Genomic DNA, 25,642 nt, shown 5'->3' with positions numbered 1-25,642 from the left:
CTCCTCATCAGATTTTATGAAATATCAGGTTTATTTTTAAGGAAAGGAATTCTGTGGTGTTTTATTTTAGTTCTTCATGTCCACTTTCTATTTGCAATAAGTAAAAATGGAGGGGGCGTAGAATTTGTGAAAGATGGTGAAGGGATTAACCAAAGAACATTTGTGTATGACCCATGGACACAGACAGCGATATGGGGATTGGCTTGGAGGGGCGGGGGCAGGGCTTATAAGGGTGGGCACAGGGAGAAAAAAGCAGGGACATCTGTAGTAGCATAAACAATAAAAAAAAGAAAATCAAGTTTATATTGCCCTTTAAAAATATTTTTCTATTCTTGATAACTACTGAAAATGGTAGGAATTAATCTTGAGCATCTACAGGACGTTTTCTCTTTCATCTGAAATGCCATTGTTTGTGTTGTTTTTAAAGGAACAAAACTTAGATTAAGATTCAGATATTTAAATGTTTCATTTGTTTAGAATTGCTCTTATGTGGTTAGTTTTGGAAAATGTCTGTGTGTGTTGGATAGATAGCCAATGCATACTTGAACAACAGAGTTTAATTATCTGTTTAATATTCTAATTATGGAAAAAGGTACCAAGGCTACATATTTATATAATTAAAAGAAATAATAATTATTACTCACTGAGCAGTTTTGACTTTCTAGGCAATATAGGTTTACTGTATTTATTTCTTACTGTGGTCTCCCAAGATTGGCATTATTTTCCCCATCAGTTTGGTAAGGTGGTGACTGATTTGTCCAATCACACAGCTAGTGGTGAGTGGGGCCAGGGGGTGGGGGGGGTGGGGGGGCCTGGCTCAGGTGAGTGACATGCAGACGCCCAGGCCCTCAGCCCCTGTGCTCTCCTCTGTCCCTGTTGCAGACCCAGTGTGAGTTTAGCAATAGGATTTTTTTCCTTTTTACTTTTAACTTTTCTGTCCTGTCGTTTTACATCACTCTACCTCTGTGCAAACCATGATCACACTGTGTAAATGCACTGATGGTTTTCAACTGCTTTAGTAAGGCAGAAACTCTTTGTCCATCAGTCTTGTGTGCTTCGTGCGACACTTGCATTGAGCAACTCCTAGAGACTTGATCACTAACGTGGCTGCCAACAAAGACACTTCACCACAGAATCGTGTTCTAAACTCACAATTAATGAGTAATATATACAATGTACATTTACTGAAACTCTCATGTTTAAGGTGATCATGTCACTACTTGAAGAATGAATTTTTGTATAGAAGAAACGATGTGGCTTGATCTTTATATTTTGCACTTTCAGTTAATTTTGAAATTGAATCAGTATTTTATATTTTCAAATAGTAACAACTTGTTAAAATAATGACTGCTGAAAGGGGTTTGACTTCATGTCACCTACTATTAGTGTGTAGAAATACTGTGGAAATCTGTGATGACTTCAGTGGTAATATTTTCACAGGTGGAGTGATGTTAAATGGTGAAGGAACAGCCACAGATACTCAGGAAATTTTGGCAAATAAAGGTGAATAGTAACTTTAAGTGCTTATTGATTACAATAAATTGGTGTTCTTTTTTGAGAGGAAGTCTTCTTGGAGGTGAATAGTAGTTATATTAAAATATCAAATGAATTAAAATTATATTAATATGATAGTCACATTCTCCATAAATATATTATATGGCATCTTATGTAATTTTGTTCATCTGAAATTAGTGAAATCCAGTAGTTCAGTTTGGCCTTTGGTTATGTTTCCTTCTTTTTGATTAATATGAGATATTTTTTCAGTGGACATATTACTTAATCTATTTTCTTGAGTTTGCTACCTGAAAAATTAATATTTCATGGTTTTAGTTTTTTTATTCTATTTAAAATATCTATTTCATTTCACTTGTATTACATAGTGTCCCTAAATTATTTGTCATTAAATAGCATTATAAGATGATCTAACCTGTCTATTACTTCTAAAAATTCTAACTTTATCACAGTAGGCTTAATATTCACAAAATAGAAGGGGATATCCTATAAAGCAAACTTTTCTTTCTAGAGCTCTACTCTAAACATCCTGAAAATGTGTCAATGTAATAATTTGTCTTATTCATAGGATTAACATCTATTAAAAAAGATATGACTGACATAAATCACGGTTACGAAGAGCTTGGCCTCTTACTTAAGGACAAAATAACCGAGCTGAACAGTAAACTCACCAAATTGCAAAAGGCTCAGGAGGAATCAAGTGCCATGATGCAGTGGCTACAGAAGATGAACAAAACTGCAACAAAGTGGCAGCAGGCACCCACACCTACAGACACTGAAGCTGTGAAGACCCAAGTTGAGCAGAATAAGGTATATTCTGGGGGTGCACTTACTGAAGATGTGGAAGAGAACAGACAAGCGTCTGAAATTGAGCCCTGGTGGTCAGGAGCCCTGTTGTGATTTCTTGCTCCATTACCTTCGGGAAATAATTTGCCATTTGGTTTAATGTGCCTTTCTGAACAGATTGATGATAACAATTACCTATTTTTGTGCACAGACATTATAAAGATGAGTGAACTGTCGGGTATAAGCAACTTTGCCACCTTTAAATCAGTTTAAGTCTAGGATTTTAACCAGTCAACTATTGGAAATGATTTATTTAAGGGCTAAGTGTACAGTGTATTAGGGATCTGTTCTGTCTGGTATGAAAGAGGGAAGCTCATGCTTTCCCGTTCTTTAATAGACAGTATTTCTTTCCACAGCCATCAATATTGGGGAAATAGTTTTACTTTGTAGCAGCGATGGCAAAAATGTTTACAAATTACTAACCTATATTTGAACTCATTTTGAGTTGTCCAGAAAAGTGTTTATTCACTAGCATATTCTCAAATCTGCCAGTCCTTGTCGAGACTGAGTTTCGTGTTAACTACAATCTTTCTGATGTCATTTTTCTTTTTTTTCCAAAACGATTTATTTGAGAATAATATGAAGTTCTTCCTAGGTAATGGGGTGAGCCATTATCTCTATAGCAATAGCATTCCTTTGGAATTCTTTTATCAGATAACTGAAGACAAGTGAGAACAAGAAGGAAAATACCTAACTGTTCAATCCAGATCCTCACCCATGTCAGCATTTAAGAGCAAAACTTTTCCTTTTCTGGTCATGCTAGAGAAAAAAAAATCTCTATCATAATTGTGTTGCTGTCTTTTGATATGGACATGCATTAATGTAGCTACTTTATTTTTCCCCCCTTGTTAGTCATTTGAGGCAGAACTGAAGCAAAATGTAAACAAAGTGCAGGAGTTGAAAGACAAGTTGACAGACCTGCTGGAGGAGAACCCGGAGACTCCCGAGGCCCCCAAGTGGAAACAGATGTTGGCTGAAATAGGTGTGTTGTGTGGCTTGCACCAGAGTCTGTGAACAGAAGCTTGGTCTTATTTTCAAAAAGCCCTAATCTTTATCAGAAAACATGTATCCAATAACCTCCCTTATCTTGGGATTTGCTTTGATGTTTCACAACCTCTTTTTGCATATTTAAAAGTGTCACTTCAAATTAAATTGTTCTAATGTGGCATATTTTATGTTACAGGTTTTTTTTCTAAACACAGTAACTAAATTTATTTTTATGAAGAAGATAGATACTTGTTAATAACATGCTGTGCATTGAATGACATGTTTTCATTATTGCTTATTTTTTATTAGGTTGTTGATGCTTCTAATTTTTCATGCTTTATTTTAATTTAAAGATTCCTTTTAGTTTATTTCTCCGGAAAAGGTAGGCTCTCTTCTCCTCCATGGGGGTCCCTTTGGGACTCCTCCAGCTCCTACTCTGTGCTCTTCTCTTCCCCAGCCAGTGTCAAAAAGTAGCTCCCCGCAGAAGTCTGGTGGTTTCACTTCTGGATTCAGAGTCATCCTATCGTATCAGTCTTGTCCCTATGTAAACCTTGGTAAAGGTTTCTCCTTGGTAAAGAATTTTTATAAGCCCTGTTACCACCCCTTTTCATTTCTATAACAATAGGGAAAATGAGTGTAAGACAATGATACCAGTTTTCCCTACTTCATAGAATTGCTTTTCAGAATTCAGTGAGTAAGTGTGTGTGCAGCTCAGATGAATACTGCCTGACACATAGTGAGTGAGTGCTCTGTGTTTGCTATGATGATAATAAGAAGTATTTTACTTTCAATCATTCTATTATATTTAGCTAAAGAGTGTCTTTCCTTAGAGCCAGATATGTTGTGATAAATTTGGAGATGTAGAAGTACATCGTACTTTGAAAAAGGTTATCCCAAGGGATCTTAATGTTCAGTGGTGCATTTAATCCAACACAGAGAGTCCTGTTGCATGATAATGAATTTGTCCCTAACTCACTGGCTCTCACCTGGGATATGAGTTACTTGGGGCAATATTATTAATGCATTTTACAATAGGGGTTAGAGTGAAGAATGCATACTTCAAAACAGCTTCCTGATAAGATTTAGACATTTCTCCCTCTCAATTTTTCATTTTAATTACATTATTTTGTGAGATTGTGTTTGACTACCACATGCCATGCTGTTAGATAGGGTTCGGGGTGGGTCCTGTTAAAACCAGGCCTTTAGTAGCTGAGATATATGGAGAGGAGGTAGAGCATGTCAGGTATGGGGCCTGTGTGAGCAGAAGCCTGTTTGGATGATATCGGTAAGATCAGCAGTATTAGAACAGAGGGTTCATTTTGAAATGCAAACCTTCTAAGATGAGAAGACTTAGGTCAGTTTGTGGGAATCCTTGAATGTCAAGCAGAGGTCTTCAGATTTTATCGTCTAGATGGTGAGTAGTTATTCCAGACTTTTAGCACAGGGAGCGACATATTTAAAAGTGATTTTTTTAGAGATACTATTTCAGAACCAAATGGATTGTAGCTGAGAAACACTAATGGCAGGGAAACCAGTTGGAAGACTTATAGTTTGGGTCCGACCAGTGGTTCTCAGAGTGTGTTTCTGGGAACAGTAGCAGCAACATCACCTGGGAACTTGTTAGAAATGCAACATTTCAGACCCCGTTTTGGACCTACTGATGGGAAACTCTGGGTGTGGGCCCAGCAACCTGCATAATCATTCATCCCTCCGGGTGATTTTAATGCAGCTGAAGTTTGAGAACCACTGGTCTGAGCAAACCATGGTGAAGACTGAAGTGGAGTTAGGGCACTGGAAATATAAAGGGATGTGTTTAAGGGTTTAGGATCAAAGCTATAGGAGAGTTGGGAGAGTCATGAAAGACCATTCTGAATCATTGCATCTCCATGACATGGGTAGAAGGTAACCTCTGAAAAAAATCTAAAAGTCAGAAAAATACACCAATTTTGATAGGAAAATTTTTAAAATTTTTATTAAATTTATTGGGGTGACATTGGTTAATAAGATTACATAAGTTTCAGATGCATAGTTCTATGATACATCATGTGTGTATTATATGTCCAGCACCCAAAGTCAAGTGATGAATTTTTTTTTTTTTAATGTTGAGTTTAAAGGGTTAGTGAGATGTCCTAGTTTAATTTTCAAGCAGCTGGTAACTAATGTGCAATTTGAATAGAAGAGAATAATTGGGTAAACATATAAAAATTTGGGAGTCACTTGCCTAGAACTAACTGATCAGTGGAGATTTAATATTAAAGAAAAGGATTAATATTCATTGTTTTAGCAGATCAGTTATAGTTGAATGAACAGACTGTGTAGGACTTCTAGAAGGAATGAGGGAACTCAGGATCCTGTTTGCTTTAAGGAATATTCCATACTCTGCATCATTATCTTCTAAGATCAGATTCAAATTTACTTTCCTTTTATTTTAGTTGATACGTAACCATCAGGGCCATAAAATCTGTATCAATAAATGAAATTAATTCTCTTAGATTAGACTTTAATCAACTCTGCAAGAAGAGTTATAAATATGGAATGATAGCCATTATTTATCATTTTGAGTCACATCCTGAAGTCTTCCTAGATATAATCATGTTAAATGTATAAAAACCAAATACCAGTTTTTTCCTTTATCTTTTTTCTTTTAGAATCTAAGTGGCAAGAACTCAATCAATTAACCGTTGATAGACAACAAAAACTGGAAGAATCCTCTAACAATTTAACTCAATTCCAGACCGTAGAGGCTCAGTTAAAACAGTGGCTTGTGGAAAAAGAACTGATGGTCAGTGTTCTCGGGCCCCTGTCAATTGACCCAAACATGCTGAACACACAAAGGCAGCAGGTGCAGGTGAGTATTACTTGACTTAATAAGACAAATGTTTTCTTTATAAATATATCAGCTTTGGACAGTATGTTCTTTAATTGCCTTGGAGTGTGTTTGTAATGTTTCAGACATCCATAAGATACCATCCTGAGGTTCATGAGACGCCCCAGAGAACCAGGGCTGTGAGGCAGCCCAGGGTGGTCTGCTGAGCCAGAGTGGGTCAAGTCCCTTGACCATTTCACTCGGACTGTGGTTTGTGCAGACCCTGTTACAGAGGGCCGTTTTTGAAGTATTAATGTGATTGTATGAGTAATAACATTTTTATGAGAATCTAGTATATGCTTTTTATTATTTAGAAATTACTCCTTTGAGGTTTTGTTTATTTTGGGTATGGTAGTAGATAATGAAACTTGTAAAACTCATGCAATACAGCCTTGATATGGGGGTGGGTGGTGGTGGGGAGAAACAATAAGAAAGGGAGAAAGAATAAAAAAAGCAGAGAGGGAACCTTGAAACCCAGAGGGTTAATTAGATTCGTCTAATTATAAGCACATAAATCCACAAGGGGAAAAGTCCACAGAATTTAAGTCGACCATGCTAGCAGAAGCCCCTTTGTGGCTGCAGTGAGATTTCTTTATGTCTGAGTGGTATTGGAGCAGTGAGGCCGACCCTGAGCCCCGAAGATACTCTGAAGAGAAGGAAAACAAAACCTGTCAATAAACATCACAGGGGAAATAATTGCCCCCACTTTTGGTAATCTGTCAGAGGTACATAAAATATTGTACTAAAAAAGGAGGAAATTTTTGGATTATTCACTTTATAATGAGAGCCAACATTGAGCTTGTACATTCTTAGCAACATGATTTATTGGTGAAAACCATTCTTATAATGGCTATCAGTAAATCTTACATTAAAAGAAACCTTCGTAAATCAGTGTACCATGAGGTAACATATTCTAGCACTGTTATCACTATGCACTTCTTTTGGTGTAAAATGCTGTCATTTAAAAAATCCTACAAAGAGGTAGGAAAAAACAAATTTGTGTGAGTGTGAGGTGACCTTGTCCAGTAGCAGTGTTTCCTTTGTATATGAAAATTCACACATGAATTTTGTGTTCATTTTGCCCAGACTGCTGAAAATTCCCTTCTTTTTTCCCCTTTGGGGGATATTATGTTGGGCAAAATGTTATCTTTACGAAACTCCATAGCTTTTTGGATTACTTTCAGATAATTGCACTGTCCTCAAACTGAAAACTAGGAAAGTAGTAACTCAAAATCAAAAATAAAAACTAGATAAATAAGTAGCATTTCCATCTCTTTAGAAACTTAAAGTTATGTTTTCTGCAATTAGTTATTCCATAATTTGTGTGTTTATTTGCCCTCATTACCTCTTTACCTTAGATTCTGCTGCAAGAATTTGACACTCGGAAACCTCAGTATGAGCAGCTCACAGCAGCTGGCCAGGGCATTCTGAGCCGGCCCGGTGAACACCCTTCCTTCCATGGGATTGTGAAAGAGCAGCTAGCAGCTGTGACCCAGAAATGGGACAGCCTAACAGGACAATTGAGTGACAGATGTGACTGGATTGACCAAGCCATTGTTAAAAGCACACAGTATCAAAGCCTGCTGAGAAGCCTTTCTGATAAGCTGAGTGATCTGGATAATAAACTCAGCAGCAGTGTGCCTGTGAGCACACACCCCGATGCTGTGAAGCAGCAGTTGGAAGCAGCCCAAAAAATGCAGCAGGAACTACAGCAGGAAAGGAAGCAGATAAAAGTGGCCCAGGCCCTCTGTGAGGATTTGTCAGCCCTGGTTAAAGAAGAGTACTTGAAAGCAGAACTTAGTAGGCAACTAGAAGGCATCTTAAAATCATTTAAGGATATTGAACAAAAAGCAGGTTTGTCTTTCTTCTTCTAACACATGTATTTCCTGGAACTAGAGGTCACAGATAGCCTGTTTGCAAGCTGTTCCCAGTAATCTGGGCCCTAATGAGAATCTGTTCACACTGGAAGCACAAGCAAAGAGGTGGCTGCTCACACGAGTACAGAGAGCGGTTGTGTTCATAGGCCCACACAGCGTAGGGTTGTTCCATGCAGATAGCAGAGGGACAGTGTTGGCAGAGCCCGCTTAATGAAGGCCCATTAAAATTCCAGGTATTCCAAATTGACTTTTAAAAGATGTAAATGCTTTCGCTGTGTGACAGTCTTATTTCACTAGAAAGACAGATGAGGTCTGTTATTTAAAAGGTTTTGGATCGTTTTCTCATCTGCCATTATTTTGTCTGACTCCGCCATAGAAATTCGAATTTCTAGAGAAATATGTGAAAGAGGAGCATTTGGCACTGTTTTCCTCTCCACTACTGTGGCCACGATTCTGTGACCCACGTACCAGTGTTTGTCAGAGGCAGCGGCAGTGAGTAAATGGATTTCACAAGGGCCTGTCAGAGGAGTGCATTTCACTACCAAGTTTGTTCTGTTTGAAAAGTAACACGGGGTATCTTGCTCCTAGTAAATTCTCAGTTTATATTTGTAATTGATTGGATTTGCTTTCTGATCAAAGCCACCATTTAGGCTTACTCCTCTTTTTTTGACATGATATTGGTAATATTAACTGTTAAGATTATGATTATTACTGTTATAAACTCTTCTATGTGACAGGCATTAAGGTAAGAACTTTACTTATACTATCACTCAATTGCCACAACAGCTTTTATTCATGTTGCCAGTTTACTCTTGGGGAAATGGGGCTTAGAGGCTTGATCATTTGCCCCGGGTTCAGTTTTCTAGATCCTCAGAGGTTGAGGTGAGACCCAAACCTGTGCTGTTCCTATGTGCTGCATTGTATTGCCTCCGTGGTGATGTAGAAATCATAGAAGCAAAACCACCGTGTTTAATAGGAGATGCATTATTTATCAGCATAGAACTGTGGACAGTTGTCACTTCCACTTACTGGAGCAGAGACGACTCTGCATGGCAGGCAGTGTGTGTGTGTGTGACTGTCCTCCACCACCCTGCACCTTTATGCAGTTTTACTGATTCCTGTAGTCTGTCTTGGGCCCCTCCTCTCCCTTCTCCTACCTTGATTGTCTCTTTGCTTATTGCTTTGCCCACCCTTTGCTCCCTTTCCCCCCTTTGTCAATGACTTAAGCTCACTTGTAGTTCTCATAGTCAGTGCTCACAACCCTTGCTGTTAGGCATTCCTGCACATTTATTTGGTGACTTCCCTTTTGGCTTTTCATAGATTAAATCAGCATTTGATGTAAAATAAACATGCCTGTAATTTTATTTTTAGAGAATCATGTCCAGCACCTTCAGTCGGCCTGTGCCAGCTCTCATCAATTTCAGCAAATGTCTAGAGATTTTCAGGTGTGGCTGGACACAAAGAAAGAAGAGCTAAGCACATCTCACCCAATCTCAGCCAAACTCGATGTCTTGGAGTCATTAATTAAAGATCAGAAAGATTTCCGTAAAACTTTGACTGCTCATTCTAGTATTTATGAAAAAACCATTGCAGAAGGTGAAAACCTGTTATTAAAAACACAAGGGCCTGAGAAGGCAGCCTTACAGTTACAACTTAACACAATTAAAGCCAATTGGGATGGATTTAATAAGCAGGTGAAAGAAAGAGAAGACAAAGTGAAAGATTCATTGGAAAAAGCCCTCAAGTATAAAGAGCATGTGGAAACTCTTCGGCCATGGATAGATAAATGTCAGAATAACCTGAAGGAGCTAAAATTTTGCCTGGATCCTGCTGAAACAGAGAATTCTATTGCCAAGTTAAAGTCTCTGCAGAAGGAAATGGACCAACGCTTTGGGATGATAGAATTGCTGAACAATGCAGCCAATAGCTTGCTCAGTGTGTGTGAGACAGATAAAGAGGTTGTTACAGATGAGAATAAGTCACTGAACCAGAAGGTAGATGTGGTTACCGAACAACTTCACAGTAAGAAATTCTCTCTGGAGAACATGGCCCAGAAGTTTAAAGAATTTCAAGAAGTGTCCAAAGAAGCTAAACTGCAGCTCCAGTGTGCAAAGGAACAGCTAGATGTCCATGATTCTCTAGGTCCCCAGGCTTACAGTAACAAGTATCTGACCATGTTGCAGACTCAGCAGAAATCACTGCAAATCTTGAAGCATCAGGTAGATTTGGCCAAAGGACTTGCACAGGACCTTGTGGCAGAGGCCTCAGACTCAAAGGGAGCCTCTGATGTTTTATTACAAGCAGAAACCTTAGCTCAAGAGCATAGTGCCCTAAGCCAGCAGGTTGATGAGAAGTGTTCATTCTTAGAAACCAAGCTTCAGGGTATTGGGCATTTCCAGAATACCATCCGGGAAATGTTTTCTCAGTTTGCAGAATTTGATGATGAACTGGATAGCATGGCCCCAGTGGGGAGAGATGTAGAAACATTGCAAAAGCAAAAGGAGGCTATTACAGCCTTTCTGAAGAAACTAGGAGCCCTCATAGCCAGCAATGACAATGCCAATAAAACCTGCAGGATGATGCTGGCCACGGAAGAACCGTCTCCTGACCTTGTTGGAATCAAAAGGGACTTGGAGACTTTAAGCAAACAGTGCAACAAGTTGCAGGACCGAGCACAAGCCAGAGAAAAGCAGGTCGAGGGGACAGTTGAGCGTCTTGGTGAATTTTACAGCAAGCTGAAGGAATTTTTTACTCTGCTTCAGAAAGCCGAAGACCATGAAGAGTCACAAGGCCCTGTTGCTATGGAAACAGAGACAATCAACCAACAACTTAATGTGTTCAAGGTAGGGAATTCTTCATTTTTACTGAGCACTTTTATTATTAAAGGAAATTTTTCATTGGTATAGAAAGGAGATGGTCTGTTTTGTAAACACCTCTCCTATGACTGTCACACAGTGTTTGAGCTTGAATGAGAATGTATGGGGATAATATCCAGGTACATGGGGCAGTTCCAAGCTTCCTGGGGATTTGGGCCCCCATTGGGTAAGGACTGAGATACTATAAAGAGATCAAAAGGGTGCTTGAAGAGTTCCAGTGCTTTTCCATGAAGCCTGAAACTGACATCGTGGAGTCCGTTGATGATGTCATTCACGACTGACATCTGGAGTGGCCAGAGCTGTGTTTTGAACTCTGCTGCAGAGGCCATTCTGTCACATAAAAAGCTTGTTCTCTTCATGCTTGTCTCTTAGCATTTTCTTTAATGGTGAATTATAGTCTTTTCCTGCCCTTTCCTTTTTTGTGGTCTTATCCTTCTTACTTGAATTTCTTTTTTGTTAAAATCTTTTCTTCCAAAAATTCATATTTTTAAAGAGTGGCATTTCTTTTTATACATATGAAAACTCTATTAATGTTTTGATGCATTTCCTTATAGTGTGCTTCTGCACATGTGTTTATGTGTGGGTATGTATACTTTTTAATAGCTTTATTGAGATATAATTTGTCTACCATAGAATTCACCCATTTAAAATTACAATTCACATTTTCTAGTACATTCACAGGGTAGTACAACTATCCCCACAATCTAATTTTAGAACATTTTATTCATCTCAAAAGAAACATACACCTTAACATTTAGTTAGCAACCACTCCCAATTCCCACCAATGGCCAACTCCCAGCTCCAGACAGCCACTAATCTACTTTTTCACTCTATGGATTTGCCTGTTCTGGGCATTTCATATAAGTGGATTCATACATTCAATCCTCCTCTATAACATTTCCTTGATGACCTTTCCCTTTCTTTTCCCCATTATCTCCCTCCCCACTCCCCTCTGGTTACTGCCAGTTTGTTCCTTATTTCCATGTCTCTGGTTCTCTTTTGCTTGCTTGTTTGTTTTGTTGATCAGGTTCCACTTATAGGTGAGATCATATGGTATTTGTCTTTCACCACCTGGCTTATTTCACTTAGCATAATGCTCTCCAGATCCATCCATGCTGTCATGAAGGGTAGGAGCTCCTTCTTTCTTTCTGCTGTGTGGTATTCCATAGTGTAAATGTACCACCATTTTTGATCCACTCATTTACTGAAGGGCACGTGGAGGTGGGTGGAGGAAAGTCATGAGGGGCAATGGGGATAATTGTAATTGAACAACAATAAAAAATAAAAATAGATTAAAAAAGGAAAAATGTATTCATACAGTATGTAATATTGTAATCTGCTTCTCACTTGATAGAATGTTTTCAAAGTTTACCATGTAGTATATGTCAGTGCTTCATACCTTTTTACAGTTGAAGAACATTTCATTGTATGGATATGCTATATCATGTATTATATTTATCCATTCATCCATTGGTGGACATTTGGACTGTTTCCACTTTTTGACTATTAGGAATAATGCTGTTAAGAGCATTCACATACAAGTTTTATGTGGATGTATGTTTCCATTTCTCTTTGGTATACACAAAGCTGGCCCTTGAACAATGTGGGGGCTAGGGACACCAACTCTCTACATACACAAAGGTCCATGTATAACCTAATGCCCCCCAAATTTAGTTGCCCTTCAGCCATGGGGGATTGATTCTAGGACCCCCACAATACCAAAATCTCCCAATATGAAATAGCATATATCAGTGCATACAGTTGGCTCTCTGCACCCGTGGACTACTGACCACAAATCAAAAACAGTACAGGTATTTATTGAAAAAAAAATCCACATATAAGTGGAGCCATGCAGTTCAAATCTGTGTTGTTCAGGGGTCAACAGTGGACCGAGGAGTAGGATTGCTTGGTTACACAGTAACTCCATGTTGAACATTTTGACCAACTGCTAAACTGTTTTCCAAGTGGCTGTACCATTTTATATTGTTGTAATCCTGGTTTTACAAAACAAAGATCTTCAGCTCCTGCCCCAGAGGGTTAGGAATAAATTATGTTTGATCAGATGGTAAGTTCCTCAGTGCCAAGGAATGTCTGTCACTTGACAGCACACAGTGATGCTTCATGAATGGGACATGAGGTAAAAATGTTGGGCCCGGTACAGTGTCACTAGGATCGGCCTCATTTATGATAATAAGAACAGAAGTTGCATGTCAATGATGAGAACAGAAGTGTATGTTCATCCCTGCACTGAGAAGGTTCTAAATATCAAGCATTTGCTGCCTGGGAGCCTGGGGGTTGGCATGGCTCCTGTTCTATTTATGAGGTGTGTTGGTGTGTTTTACTTTCCAATAGAGACCAGTGTAATGGTAAGTCCCACCACTAGCACCTAAAGGATAAAAAAAGACCAAATGAAAATAGAATTTGCAAAACCACAAATTGTTTCCCGTGAGAAATGAATATAAATGAAGTGGACTTCCAAATTCTGTGCTGTTATATTTAACATAGTGTTTCCCCTGCTCATCCTTAATGACAGTGTTTAGGTGCTTAAATACTGAAAACTTCAAAGTAACTTTATTTTTGCCTTCTTCTTTTTTTTATTATGGTTATTTGCCATTTATAACGTGCCTTAGAAACCCAGTTCCTTTAGGGCTTTAACATCTGTGATTCTATATTTAGATCTTCATTCCTGAAAGTGAAGGAATCCACCTACTGTTGACTTTACTTCCTTCATTACCCTGCCAAACTTCCATATTTCTGATTTGCAAAATAAAGATTTCATATGAGAGAATTCTGTTTGAGAAAAGCAAAGTTTTGTGGCAGTTGCTGCTCCAGAGACTTGAGGAGTAGGGAGTGTTCCTTAGACAGAAAACTTTGGAATTCTCTGTAGATCACTGACAAAACTTGAAGGCTTATATGAGAGTAGCCAAGTTGTCTTTTTACTCATGAAAGTTAATGCCTTTCAGTGCCTTTTTGAAACATTTTTATTTCTATAGATTTTCTGTGAATTTGTGTTGAGAAAAAGAGTTTGTTCATTTCTCTTTACCACTTCAATACCTGCAAAAAAATGGGCAGAATTAACGGTGCTGCTGTGTGAGGCCAGTCAGAATGTGTCTCCCCAGGTGGAGAATTCTTTTGAAAGTAAGAAAAAATGAAAGATAGGAGGAGCACTGTCACCATTGCATAGAAAGTGTTTTGCAGATTGAAAAGTGCTAAATTGAGCATCATTGCCATCCATGGTTAGAGAGATTGTTTTATTCAGTTGTGAAGAAAACTAAACCATTTAGCATGTTGTGTTGTTCTGTTCTGTGATTTCTTTGGAGGGAGTTGATTGATTTTAGTGACATTCATACCAAAGAATATCATGTCACACCATCAGTGTCTTGTGACCCAGTGACTGAAATAAAAGTTTCCAAGTGGACAAACCACCTGCATTTAATATATTCCAGTGCCATAGGTAAAAAAGGACAAGAATATTATTATGGTAAATAACATAACTTACACAGTTACTAATTGTATTTATTTGTGCTCTAAAATGTAGTCATTACAACAGTTAACACTTACTATATGTCAAGCGTTTTTCTAAACTCTCAGTCTTTAATCTTGTTAACAGTCAGGAGAGGTAGGCACCCCATTTCACTATAAGGAAGCTGAGACCCAGGGAAGTTAAGTGACTTGCCCAAGGTCATACAAGTAGTGTGAGAGTCTGCATGGTTTTGATGGAGCTGATGCAGTGTGTGGTGTCATCTTTATTTATCACGTTGTGCGTGAGATCATTTCTCTGGGAAAATTTCAAATCATTTTTGCTGTAACCTACTTTGGGGGCCTGAGTAACCAGCCATTGTTCACTGTAATCTGAAACCCCAGGAACACCCCCTTGAGGAACGAGTCCTGTTAGACAAGCTGCTACAAGAAACAAGAGATAAGCGTGTATAGAACAGGCTTAGAAACTGGTGTGTGGACACTGTGGTGATGCCAGTGGTGATTACCAGCACTGCCAGAAGGAATCACATATTTCATTGTTTTAGTGATTATATCTTAAGTGATAAATTAGTTTATAATTCACATCTTAATTTAGTTTGTGTTGGGCACTAGGCTTTTGTTGACTATTATTTTTAACATAATGTTTTAGAAATATTTAAAAAAATTAAGTGGAATAATTTGTGTTGAGGGAAAAACTAATAGTTTGCTAAAAATAGCAAACTACTAGTTATTCTAATTTCTAAAAACAGAGAAGCACTGAAGGTAGTGGGTTTCAAGAGTCTACTTTTATTGTGGACTTTGAAATATAATCCTGTTTGACTACTCTTTCTGGTAGATTTAGTTTTAAGTTTAACTTAGTATCTCCAATGAAATTTAACAGTTTTTCATAACATAAAATAAACTGCCTTTAGAGTTGGACTAAACCTTAATAATACCTATTACGTGGTTACTTAGTAACAGTTGCCTTATATTCACTAGGAACTTAATGAGTTATTTAAAGTTGGTAGGACTAACTTTCTCAGCTTCCGTTTTTTCCCCCCTAAAATTTAACCTAAGAAATAACAGTTAAGGCCCTGGCCAGGTAGCTTAGTTGGTTAGAGTGTCGTGCGGATACTCCAAAGTCGTGGGTTCCATCCCCAGTCAGGGCACACACAGGAATCCACCACTGGGGCATAAATAAGTGGAATAACAAATTGGTGTTTCTCTCTCTCCCTTCGCTCTCTTTCTAAAATCAATTTTAAATAAAGAAGTAGCAGTTAATATCCTTAAAGGACAAAATTAATTCATGTTTAAGATGCCAACCCAAACATGATTGAAAATATATGCTATTCTGAACCACATTTCCTAATTCACTGTCAGTGAAAGTTATTCCAAGTTTTGAAAATTGATTAGCATTACCTTTTGTATTAGCTTAAACTTTTTAAACTATTTTGAAATGTAAGTTCTGTTTACTATGCTTTTTCTACTTCTAAATAGTAGTCATTGGACTAAAATGTCTGAAGAGCAAGGTGTTTTTATTACTGTTGATGATTCAAAGTACCATTTTTCTACTTACACTTTGCTATGATTACATCAGATTATAGGCACACTGCTATAAATTCTGAGGCAGAAAGTAAAAATACCCCTTTGGTGTTCCCCCTAGCCCTGTCTTCTGTTGAAGACTACTAGGTCAAGATTAGCTTCTAGTCTAAACTACATTAAGTAACATTAGTGTTTCCACACTTTTCTTTATCAAAGACATATGTAACCAACTATATAGGAATGTGTCCTGGCAATTCCTATGACATCATCAACAGCCAACTAGATTTTTCTGATTATCCCTAAGTAATTATTATCACCATATTGATCTGATTTAGTTTCGGTGAAGATCAAAGAAACTTGATGTTTTAATGAGTATATCCAGTCACATAAATGGACACCTTTATCTAGGCTGTGGTAAAAAGTCTTAATTCAGAACCTGATTGCTGTTTATTTCTGCCCCAATTGCAATTCATTTTGTTCCCACAAAAATAAACATCACTGGTAGAAATCTCCCTAAACCGAAGTTTTTTTTTTTATTTTCAAAAAGAGAATAGCATTATACAGAGCAGAGAATTTTTCAGCCAAGTGGAAACCACAAAGACCAGAACACATGCCTAATTATACTGTAATAAATTCTCTCTGGTTCAGGTGAAGACATTGTTTAACCTCGCTTGCCACCATCATTTGAACGTTGAGTAAACTAAACGCCAGGTGTCCTGAGGCTAGAGAAGCCAGGCAGTTTCAGCACTATTTGTAAATAGTATTGCTGAAATAAATTACTTACAAGTATCTTACTATTTATTAAATGATCTTAAAGCAACCTCTGCAATATCACCATATTTTTAAAGATAAAATTAAATTGCCCAACAAATGCTTTAATAGTGGTTTTTAAGTGTGACCATGTTGTTATTTAGAGGTCAGTGATGAACTGCTCACAGTTTTGTTGAGAACAGGGAGAAATTAGAAAAGCTGTTGTAGAAGAGGTTTTTTTAGGGAAAAAAATTCTTGACTTGATTTTTGTCAATGAGAGTACATTAATTAGCAAGGAGGTTGTGTGATACCTTCTTTACCGTTTTTAAAGGTGAAAATATTTTCACTGCAGAAACTGTAACTTGATGCATGGGCTTTACAGGTAGGTCACATTGTTTAATCAGCTATATCAAAGTGGCATTGATGATTTTGGGAAGAAAGACTATCGCGTGAGATGGACAAGAGAGAAGCCCCACCAAAGCAGAGACCACTTCAAACTACTAAGAGTTGGAGTCCATCTGCTGTGTAGTAATAATACCTCACATTGTCACTTGCCCAGGGCAGGCATCGGATGAGTGCCCTCTTTCTCCCATCACACACACTGCTCCTAAAGGGCTGTCAAAAGTGAACTTGGCAATATGGGTTCCACTGTTGCTGCTAACCAGTGCTGTGACTCTTTATGGTATATAGCCTCTCTTAACTTCTTTTACTTTGTTTAAGATTGAGGGATAAAAATAGGTTGTTCTGAGGGCAGTTCTAGCCAGAGATTTTATAACAGATCTTTTAAATGGTTTCGTAATGGTTGTTAACAGGATGGTCCTATATTACTATTTTAAAGTGATCCCCACCAAAGCATCTACTGTTATCATAGCCTCCCTTAGATAAAAGTATACTTACATAATATATTTAACTAATGTGGAAAGTTGCTTAAAGGTGTGTATATGTCTCTGTGTGTAAAGAATTTGCTCTGTTGTTAATTTGACCATGAGGTAATAGCTGAGGACAGGTCAATGCTGTGATTGTAAATTAAGTGAAAAGCTTTTGGAGATGTTAAAGAACCAGGATTCCCTGAGAAAATGTCTGTGCTCACTTCCTGTTCCTTACATATCTTTGTCTTAATTTCAAGATTACTTTTTTGGTCAGGGTTTAAATATGAGAAGTTTTTTCAGTTTTTGTTTCTCTGAAGGAAATTAAATGAGGTCATTAACATGTGTATTGGTTTTGCTTCCTGGATGACTTTTTTGTTTAATCAACTTTTAGAGTTTATATATACATATATGCATATATTTCCCTTAATAATGTTTACATATGGAATTATTTCATGTTACATACAGTATTTTCTTCCTGAACAACATTTCGAAGATGGGGGGAAACATAGTCTTAGTAGTATTGTAGTAACTTACAGGAAGAATAGCAAGTGCTTATTAAAGATATTTTCCATCATGGGCACAATAAATCTATTAAGAGTTTCTGAATTTGTGTGCATTTGTGGTGGGGTCTGAATAGCCTACTTCTGTTAAATATAAACTATTTTCCACTAAAATAAGTAGCTGTTGTATATTTATATGATGAATATCTTTGTAAACTCTTTTAGCCATTTGTGAAGAAGTTTATTAGTTTGAAAACTGAAAATATATGATGCTTTCAGTTTTCATTAGCTAATGGCCTGTTTTAGAAAGAATAAGAGAAATTGTTGTTCCTAAGGCCTATTTTTTTACTCCCAGGGGAAAAAAATCTCTAGTTTATAACCCAGATTTCAGAAGCATTTGGCCAGGAGGATACTTTTGTCAGTGTTTGTGAATAATGTTGCATTTATTCATGCAGACATTTTTCTACTTATTATGCATTGATTTTCTTAATATCTCCAATCTTTCGGTTCTAAAACCTACATGTTTCAGTTGATGAAATTAGCCTTTTAACGTTTCTATGAAGGGGACTGTTGTACTTAGTGGTAAGATTTTTCAGGAACTTCGCTTTTAAACATTTAACTTAACTTTAGAAATATAAAATGGAAAGTGGTGCTATTTTACTTCTATTTCATTTAGTATTTGTGTACTTCCCCAAATCATCTATCTGCCTTTAGAAGATCCTTTACCTAGATCACATCTGGTAGGCTATGCCAAAGTAATGTTCTGAGAACATTTAACATTTTATGAAATAATACTGTTGACAATTTTTCAGAAAAACTGTTCATTTTATTCATTCTGTGTTTCTCTTGTGAAAATGTGAGAGATCTAGATATCATGATTACTGTTGAACACAGTTTAATAAATCTTGATTTTATTAATATCAGAGACAGTAATAGTTAAAGTAGCTGTATAAACCAAACTTGGGAGATAAAGATAAACCAATTTAGTTCTGTTCTAAATATGAGCTCTTTCATATTCTCTAGTAGATACGTCTTTGGAATGTGGTTTCAGGTAACAAGATACATCTATGTATATGTACATATAATTGTCGTAAATACTGATATAATAGTGCAAATTTTAACTTGAATCAGAATGTATTAGGATTGTGATTAATAAAATTAGTCAAAATCATTTGAATAAAATAGGAATTCCATTTTTTAAAAAATGGCATGTACTTCATAATCAGCTAGAGGACATTTTCCATAGCATGTCCTCCTTCTAAACTGTATCATGCCCACTTCCTCACTTACGTTTTCCATGGCACTGTAAGTTGTGGAAGGACAGTGGCACTTCATCTCTGTATGTGTTTTGCTAGTGCATACCATGGTGTTTGACAGACAGTGAGCACTATTTGATGAATGGTTGAATTTATGAGTGAATTAGCGTTGTAGTTTTAAAAATGTACTATCCACCTCAAATGTGAGGTTACATGTTGCTCTTAGTTTTACATAAGATTAGAATAATATGTGAATGACTCAGAGTTAGAGGGTAAGATAGACTGAATTAGGGACATTCTTTCGTATGAAAAGTTCTGTGACTATCTCAGAATGTTTAGAGAAAGGCAGTCATTCACATTTCATGGAAATGTAATTATTAATATTGCCATGAATAAGTAGCTTTCCAGGGTTACATGTCAAGATAGTGGCAGTTGGGAGTAAAACCCTTAGTCTCCACTAATTCCTGGCCTAGTGCCCAATCCCACCATTCAACATGGCAACTTATGTGCATGTTTTTCTGTTCTTACCATCAGCACCTCAGAACAACCTATATGCTCGAACACCACAGGGTCAAGTGTGTGTTGAAATATTTCACTTCTTGTCTATGAAAAGTGGGTATTGATATTGTGTTATTGTTGGGTATTTTATTTTTTCTTTACAGATGGCTAGCTATATATTTTAACAACTACTACATCGTATGTAGTCATACGATGACTACGTACTGAATTGTATCTAATAATTGTTGAATAGGTGTGTTATAGTACTTACAGAGTTCTGGTTGTGGATAGATTTTTTAAATTTATTTTTTATTGTATTTCTTTTTATTACCATTTATCCTCCTTATAACCCACTCCTCCTCACCCCCCCCACCATGCTCAGCCCCACCATCAACCACGTTGCTGTCCATGTCCGTGAATTCTTTCTCCTTTTTGCTTGGTCCCTCCACCCCCTAATTCCCCACCCCTAGATTTTTTTTTAAGATTTATTTTTTAAGTTTATAAAAATAGTTTTGGAATAATGTTTTATCATTCAAAACTCACATTTTTTTTTCTGTAAAAGTATCAGAGAAAGTATAAGGTTGTTTTGGCTTAAAACTGCCTTCTTCATGTGGGGTCAGTGTAGTTTTATGTATGTTCAAATTATTATTTTGTGAGATTGAGAAAAGACAATCTGCTCTCACTTATAACTCTATCTGCTGCTCCAGCAACGTTGCTTATTTAAGTAAAATAAACAATGTATAAATTTTATTTAAATAAAATCATTAATTTTCCCCCAAAGGCTAAGGCTTGGCTTGATTTTGTTTTCAACCAGTATTTTAAAAGAGTGTTTGTTCAATAGATAAAAATCTGTGCATGTGATTTTGTTTATGAAGTATCTGGAGTCACTTACTACCCTTGATCTCTTAACCTCAAGAGGACTGCATGGTTATTAGTAACGACTAATACTCATGTCAGCGGTGGTCAGGGCACCCTGCCATAGAAATAATCTACTCTGGACAACAGGTAGGCGAACTTGGGCTTTAAAAAGAATGACACAACACGACTTCAAAGTGATCCGCACTTCGCGTGGCAGATCCTATTTACACAGAGTCTGCAACTGTGTGAGAGTGTGGTTTCAACGGAAGGATAGGGACCTGTTAGCTCTTTCTCTCCCTATTTAATATTCAAATGAGCACGGCCACTAGCTGTTCACAGAAATGATTTCGCGGAGCTCCTGGTGTCAGGTTTTGCCTCTGCAAGCCCTTCGAATCCCTTCCTATTTTGAACTAGGTGGTGAGCTTGGGGCGATTCTGAACCCGTGCTGCCTCTCTCCCCTGCGGGTCTGATTTGTGCTGATGTCACCACCAAGCTGTTGCTTTGCAGCCTCTCGGCCTTTGGGTACCTCCCCCTGAAACGCGCTCGCCGCAAGGAAAGGAAGCAAGGAGTCAAAGGAAAGATGACTGTGAAGTTAAGTCACGGGAGGGCGTAGCAGTAAAGTGCCGGAGACCTGCACGTCCGGAGAGCTGGGCGTCCGGAGAGCTGGGCGTCCGGAGCGCTCCTCGGGGAAGGGACGGGGCAGATGTTGCCTAAAGAGAGAGAGCATTCCTGGAAGCGCCCTGGCTTGGGAGGTTGCCTGCCCTGCCGGGGACCGGACTGCCTTAAGGAGCTGGGGACCGCGCAGGAGGTCCCTGCTGGAGTTCCTTTTCTGCCGCCTCCGCCGCCACCTCTGTCTGTCTCCAGCTGTAGCTAAAATGAAAGACAAACTGCGGCCACAGTTGGTCAGTTTCAAAGGACAGAGTAGCCTTGTTTTTCAGCTTGAATGTGAATGACGCTGCCTGTGCCTTAGAGGAAACCCGGAGCTCTTCTTTGCTGCAATTGCCTCAGGTGGAATAAACCCTCTTAAGGAAGATCAGATAAGACTCTGGAAAATGGCTTTTTTTTCTTTTTTTTTTAAAGGAGAGTTTATAGAACACCATGCTTTCTAAACTGTTTACTTTAAACAGTTGCTGGATTGTACTTGCCTGGCTGTCCCAAAGACGGATTTTTTTTTTCCTTTGGGTAGTTCTGACTAGCCTCAAAGAAGCTTAATATGGGAAGAAAAACTGCTGGTTGAATTCAGATTATTTATAGCTACTACCCCAAAAAAGTAATAGAAAATTTTAACTTTCTTACAGCATTAGACTTATTTTTTCTCAGACGATTTGTTCTGTGCCTTGATCTGAACAATACACGGTCCCTGTATTTGTCTTTTAAGTTTCTAAAGGATGGTTTATTTATAAAGGAGATGAAGTTTTGCAAGCCATGTTTAAGTGGATTACAGTTAACCAGAGCTCTGCCTGAATTAACAGTCAGCCTGTTAAAATGCTTGGTCATTTGGGAATTTTAATCTGGAAATCTCAGATGCAAAATTAGACTGAAAAGGGAAATGGATTGACAATGGAATGTTCTGATTGTTTGAGCCACTGTTAAGTGTATGTTTGTGGGTGTGTGTTTTTTGTGTTTTGAAGTATGTGAAAGGGAACTTTGGGGTGGGGAAGGGGGAGGAAGATTTCTGTTCTGTGTTCTTGATGCACTTTATTTTTTTAGAATCACTCTGAAAGCTACCAGCTAAAAGGATAGTTGCATTTAGACTGACGCACTGATGATGACCTTAAACACCTCATCTGTTACGACGTATAATTATTTGAGCATGTGTCTTTATGCTAAAGACACTTTATAGTTCTGTTCAGAAGTATACTTTTGTGAAAGATGCTTTGCCTTATTTCTTATTTTCTGTTGTAAGAGCTGCAATATTTGCTTTAACTTTCTACAAAATGGGGAAGCCACTCAGCAGACCAGACTGTTTACGTCAGAATCCCCCATGTGTAGGGAAGGGTGAAGAAGAGGAGGACCTAAATATCGAAGACTGTTATGTCCCACAGCGGTCAATCTATGATACTGTTAGACTGAATGAACAGATAGACTCTGGTTCAAAAGGTAGCCTGTCTTCCAGGCATTTTGCAGATCGGACCTTACCCTACAGTCACAGGACACTGGATGTTAGTTCTTTATGCTCCAACGGTGCCCTTGCTTCTTCCAGTGGGTTTGAGCTGAGAGGTCGTGAAGCTCACACACTAGATGAAAGGATGATCTTTGATGCCCTCAAACTAAATAGTGATATCATTCGAACCACAGGATTACCCAAGGCCAAATCTCATGCAGAAAAGAAAGAGCACAGACGGTCATGGCGAATGTTTGTCCCAGCCAATTTTATGGATTATGTAAACAAAAGTGAAAGCTCCTTTGTTGAACCTACTGATACGTCAGATGCTGTTACCAAGGCCAGCAAGTGCAGGTGGGGGACTAATTCTCTCACATCGGAGGAGGATGACTCTGGTTTATGTAGCCCTCCAGCAGACAGGGAAGAAAAACAGGGCATTTTAACTGGAGACCAGTCACGCATTACAAATTTGTCTTCTGCTGAAGATATTCATATAGCAGAACAACATACACCATTTTTTCCTGTCAATTCCATCAGTGAACAGAAAATCCCATTGCTTTCATGTAGAAGTGCCCGCCCTGATGAAAACTTCAAAATGATTATACAGGGTATTTCTCCACTAGAGGAAATGAATGGTGTAAATGGGCACAGGGAAATCCCTGGTGAAAATTGCTGCCTGCAGAATGATTGGAGAGAAAGCACTGTTAAGTGTGACCCATTAATTATGCCAAGAGATGGAGAAAAGGTGTGTATTTCTAATACCGGAGAAGAAGGGAAAACATGTGGACCGGGAGAATTCCAAATCACAGCCCAAAGTAGGGAACTTTTGGAAGATTCTCCTGAGGATTTAGGGTACTTGCATTTAGATCTGGGGGGAAATGACATAGATTGTGGTAGCAGAAGTTTAGAAGAAAATGTGATACTGTTAACACCATGCAATTCAGAAGAATCCAACATAGCATCTGAAGAGGAAGTGGAGGCACCTCTTTCTGCCCAGGAGATGGAGGTGATCCATATGACGTGCTCCCCGAAATTTGTAGCAGTGAGAAAGAAAGCAGCTCCCAGAAAAACAAGGGCCCAGGCAGGAGTATTGGACCCAGTCTGTAATGGCTTTCAGTCAGTTCAGGTAACTAATGCAAATCTGAAACCCTGCAATGCCAGAAGTTTGTGCTTCTGTTCTCAACTGGTCACTAGTGTTTCTAATAGTGATCATATGCAGTCTTTTATTTGGGGGTGGGGGCTTGACTGGTATCCTGTAAGATGCCAGATATTGATAAGTCAATCATTACAACAAAGTAATTAGGGACTAGTTTTGAGAATGATTGTTCCCAGCTGTAGAGAGCCCTGCTATTGATTGTGCAGATGGAGGCTGTTTGCCTTCACTTAGAATGCCTCCACTGTGAATTTATGTTAACATTCAGCTTTTACACAAATTGTGGTTTAAGACACTGCCATTTAAGGGCAGCTACATTGGATGTATTAAGCTTGAACAGGCTTAGTCATAAAGGTACAAACACAATATTATATTGTTGTGGTCTACAAAGTACTCTATTCAAATTAAGGACATTTTAAAATGTGCTGAAAGTTTTCTCTCAGTAGCTCTGCGCAGGGATACAGAGAAGTTACATTGTGCTGCATTTTGCAATCTTGATAGCTCCTAACTTTTTGTGAGTGGTGAATGAGGTAAGAAAGTAAAGGGTGCAGCTTCGTAATAAGTAGAGGTTGTTTGTCAGGCCTGTAATTTTTTTCTTCCCACTTAGACTGAAGTTCAGCTATTTTGGTACTTTTACTAAGCTCTTCTGGTAAACTTTGCCTCAGAGGCAATTGTATTTATTTTCAGCTTCTCTGTGTTTGTGTGCTTATGATTGGGGGAAAGACTCTCTCGATAGACATTTTGTTACCACTGAGAGATAAGGAATTTGGACAATATTAGAAAAGTTCCTCTTCTCAGCCCACGAAATGATTGCTTTCATTAGCCATGCCCTTTCTTTGAGCATACTTTAAATGGCACGCAAGTTTAAAAGCTTGGCAGAGTACTTCTTTATGTAAAGGATCTTGTAGTTTATTTGCAGAAAGTAATGAAGCTCTTGGGAGCATATAGATTCTTTAGGAACCTTTTTAACCCTTAGTATATTTTTGTAGCACTTTGGAAAATTACGACAGACTTCCCTAGATCTACTTGATATGCAACTCTAAAATTAATTTCTTTAAAATCAAGGTGTAAGAGGTTAAGGCCATTTACTACAACATTTTATTAGGGTTTTGTGTTTGTTGTTTTTTTTTTTGTCCTGAAAATTCTCTAAGAGGGAGACTAGAACTTTCCTCTGAATCCTTATATGCCAGAAAAGTTCTTGCATTTAAAAATGTAGCAGTCTCTGCCCTCACCTGCTGACTTTTTTTTCTTTTTTTCTTTCTTTTTTTGTGAGTAGTGAAACATATCCCCAGCTATTCATTCCTAGAAGTAGTAATTTAGGAAGTGGTATAGAAAAGAAATAGAATCATAATACAGCACCAAGTTCTATTTTCACCACCTTGTCTTAACTTTCTATTGCCTTATAAAGGAAATTGATGCCTTTTAAAAAGTTATGAAAACTTACTTTTTTCTCAGTTATTTGGGGAATTCTTACAATTTCTTTGGTTATGAGTAGTTGACTTGTTATATATGGTTGTGCTATATAGCTATAATTCTCCAGTGTGAAATTGTCTATATAGGAGGAGACTTCTGGAGGAAAGGGTCATTTATTTGTTTGCTATTCCTAATTTACTCATTCATACAATAACACAGGATTATCCTGCTTTTTGGGCTTTGTGCCAGCAGAGTCTGGAGACTTTGTCTCTCCCA

General features: G+C 37.9%; 1 protein-coding gene across 11 annotated transcripts in view; it reads left to right on the top strand.

Annotated features, from left to right (window-relative positions):
* The window catches only part of DST (dystonin), a 435,502-nt gene that overhangs the window by 330,176 nt on the left and 79,684 nt on the right, over nt 1–25,642 (top strand). For all 11 annotated transcript variants that reach the window (XM_045843503.1, XM_045843510.1, XM_045843500.1 and 8 more), the window contains 6 exons: nt 1,441–1,503; nt 2,081–2,322; nt 3,211–3,340; nt 5,994–6,193; nt 7,570–8,065; nt 9,460–10,931. In XM_045843503.1, the coding sequence (XP_045699459.1) occupies nt 1,441–1,503; nt 2,081–2,322; nt 3,211–3,340; nt 5,994–6,193; nt 7,570–8,065; nt 9,460–10,931 (2,603 nt within the window). The remainder of the gene's footprint in view (nt 1–1,440; nt 1,504–2,080; nt 2,323–3,210; nt 3,341–5,993; nt 6,194–7,569; nt 8,066–9,459; nt 10,932–25,642) is intronic.

The sequence above is a fragment of the Phyllostomus hastatus genome, unplaced genomic scaffold (genome assembly GCF_019186645.2).
Source record: "Phyllostomus hastatus isolate PE091 unplaced genomic scaffold, TTU_PhHast_1.1 phas_contig_40, whole genome shotgun sequence".
NCBI classification, from domain to species: Eukaryota; Metazoa; Chordata; class Mammalia; order Chiroptera; family Phyllostomidae; genus Phyllostomus; species Phyllostomus hastatus.
This window is presented reverse-complemented; position numbering and strand designations above follow the sequence as displayed.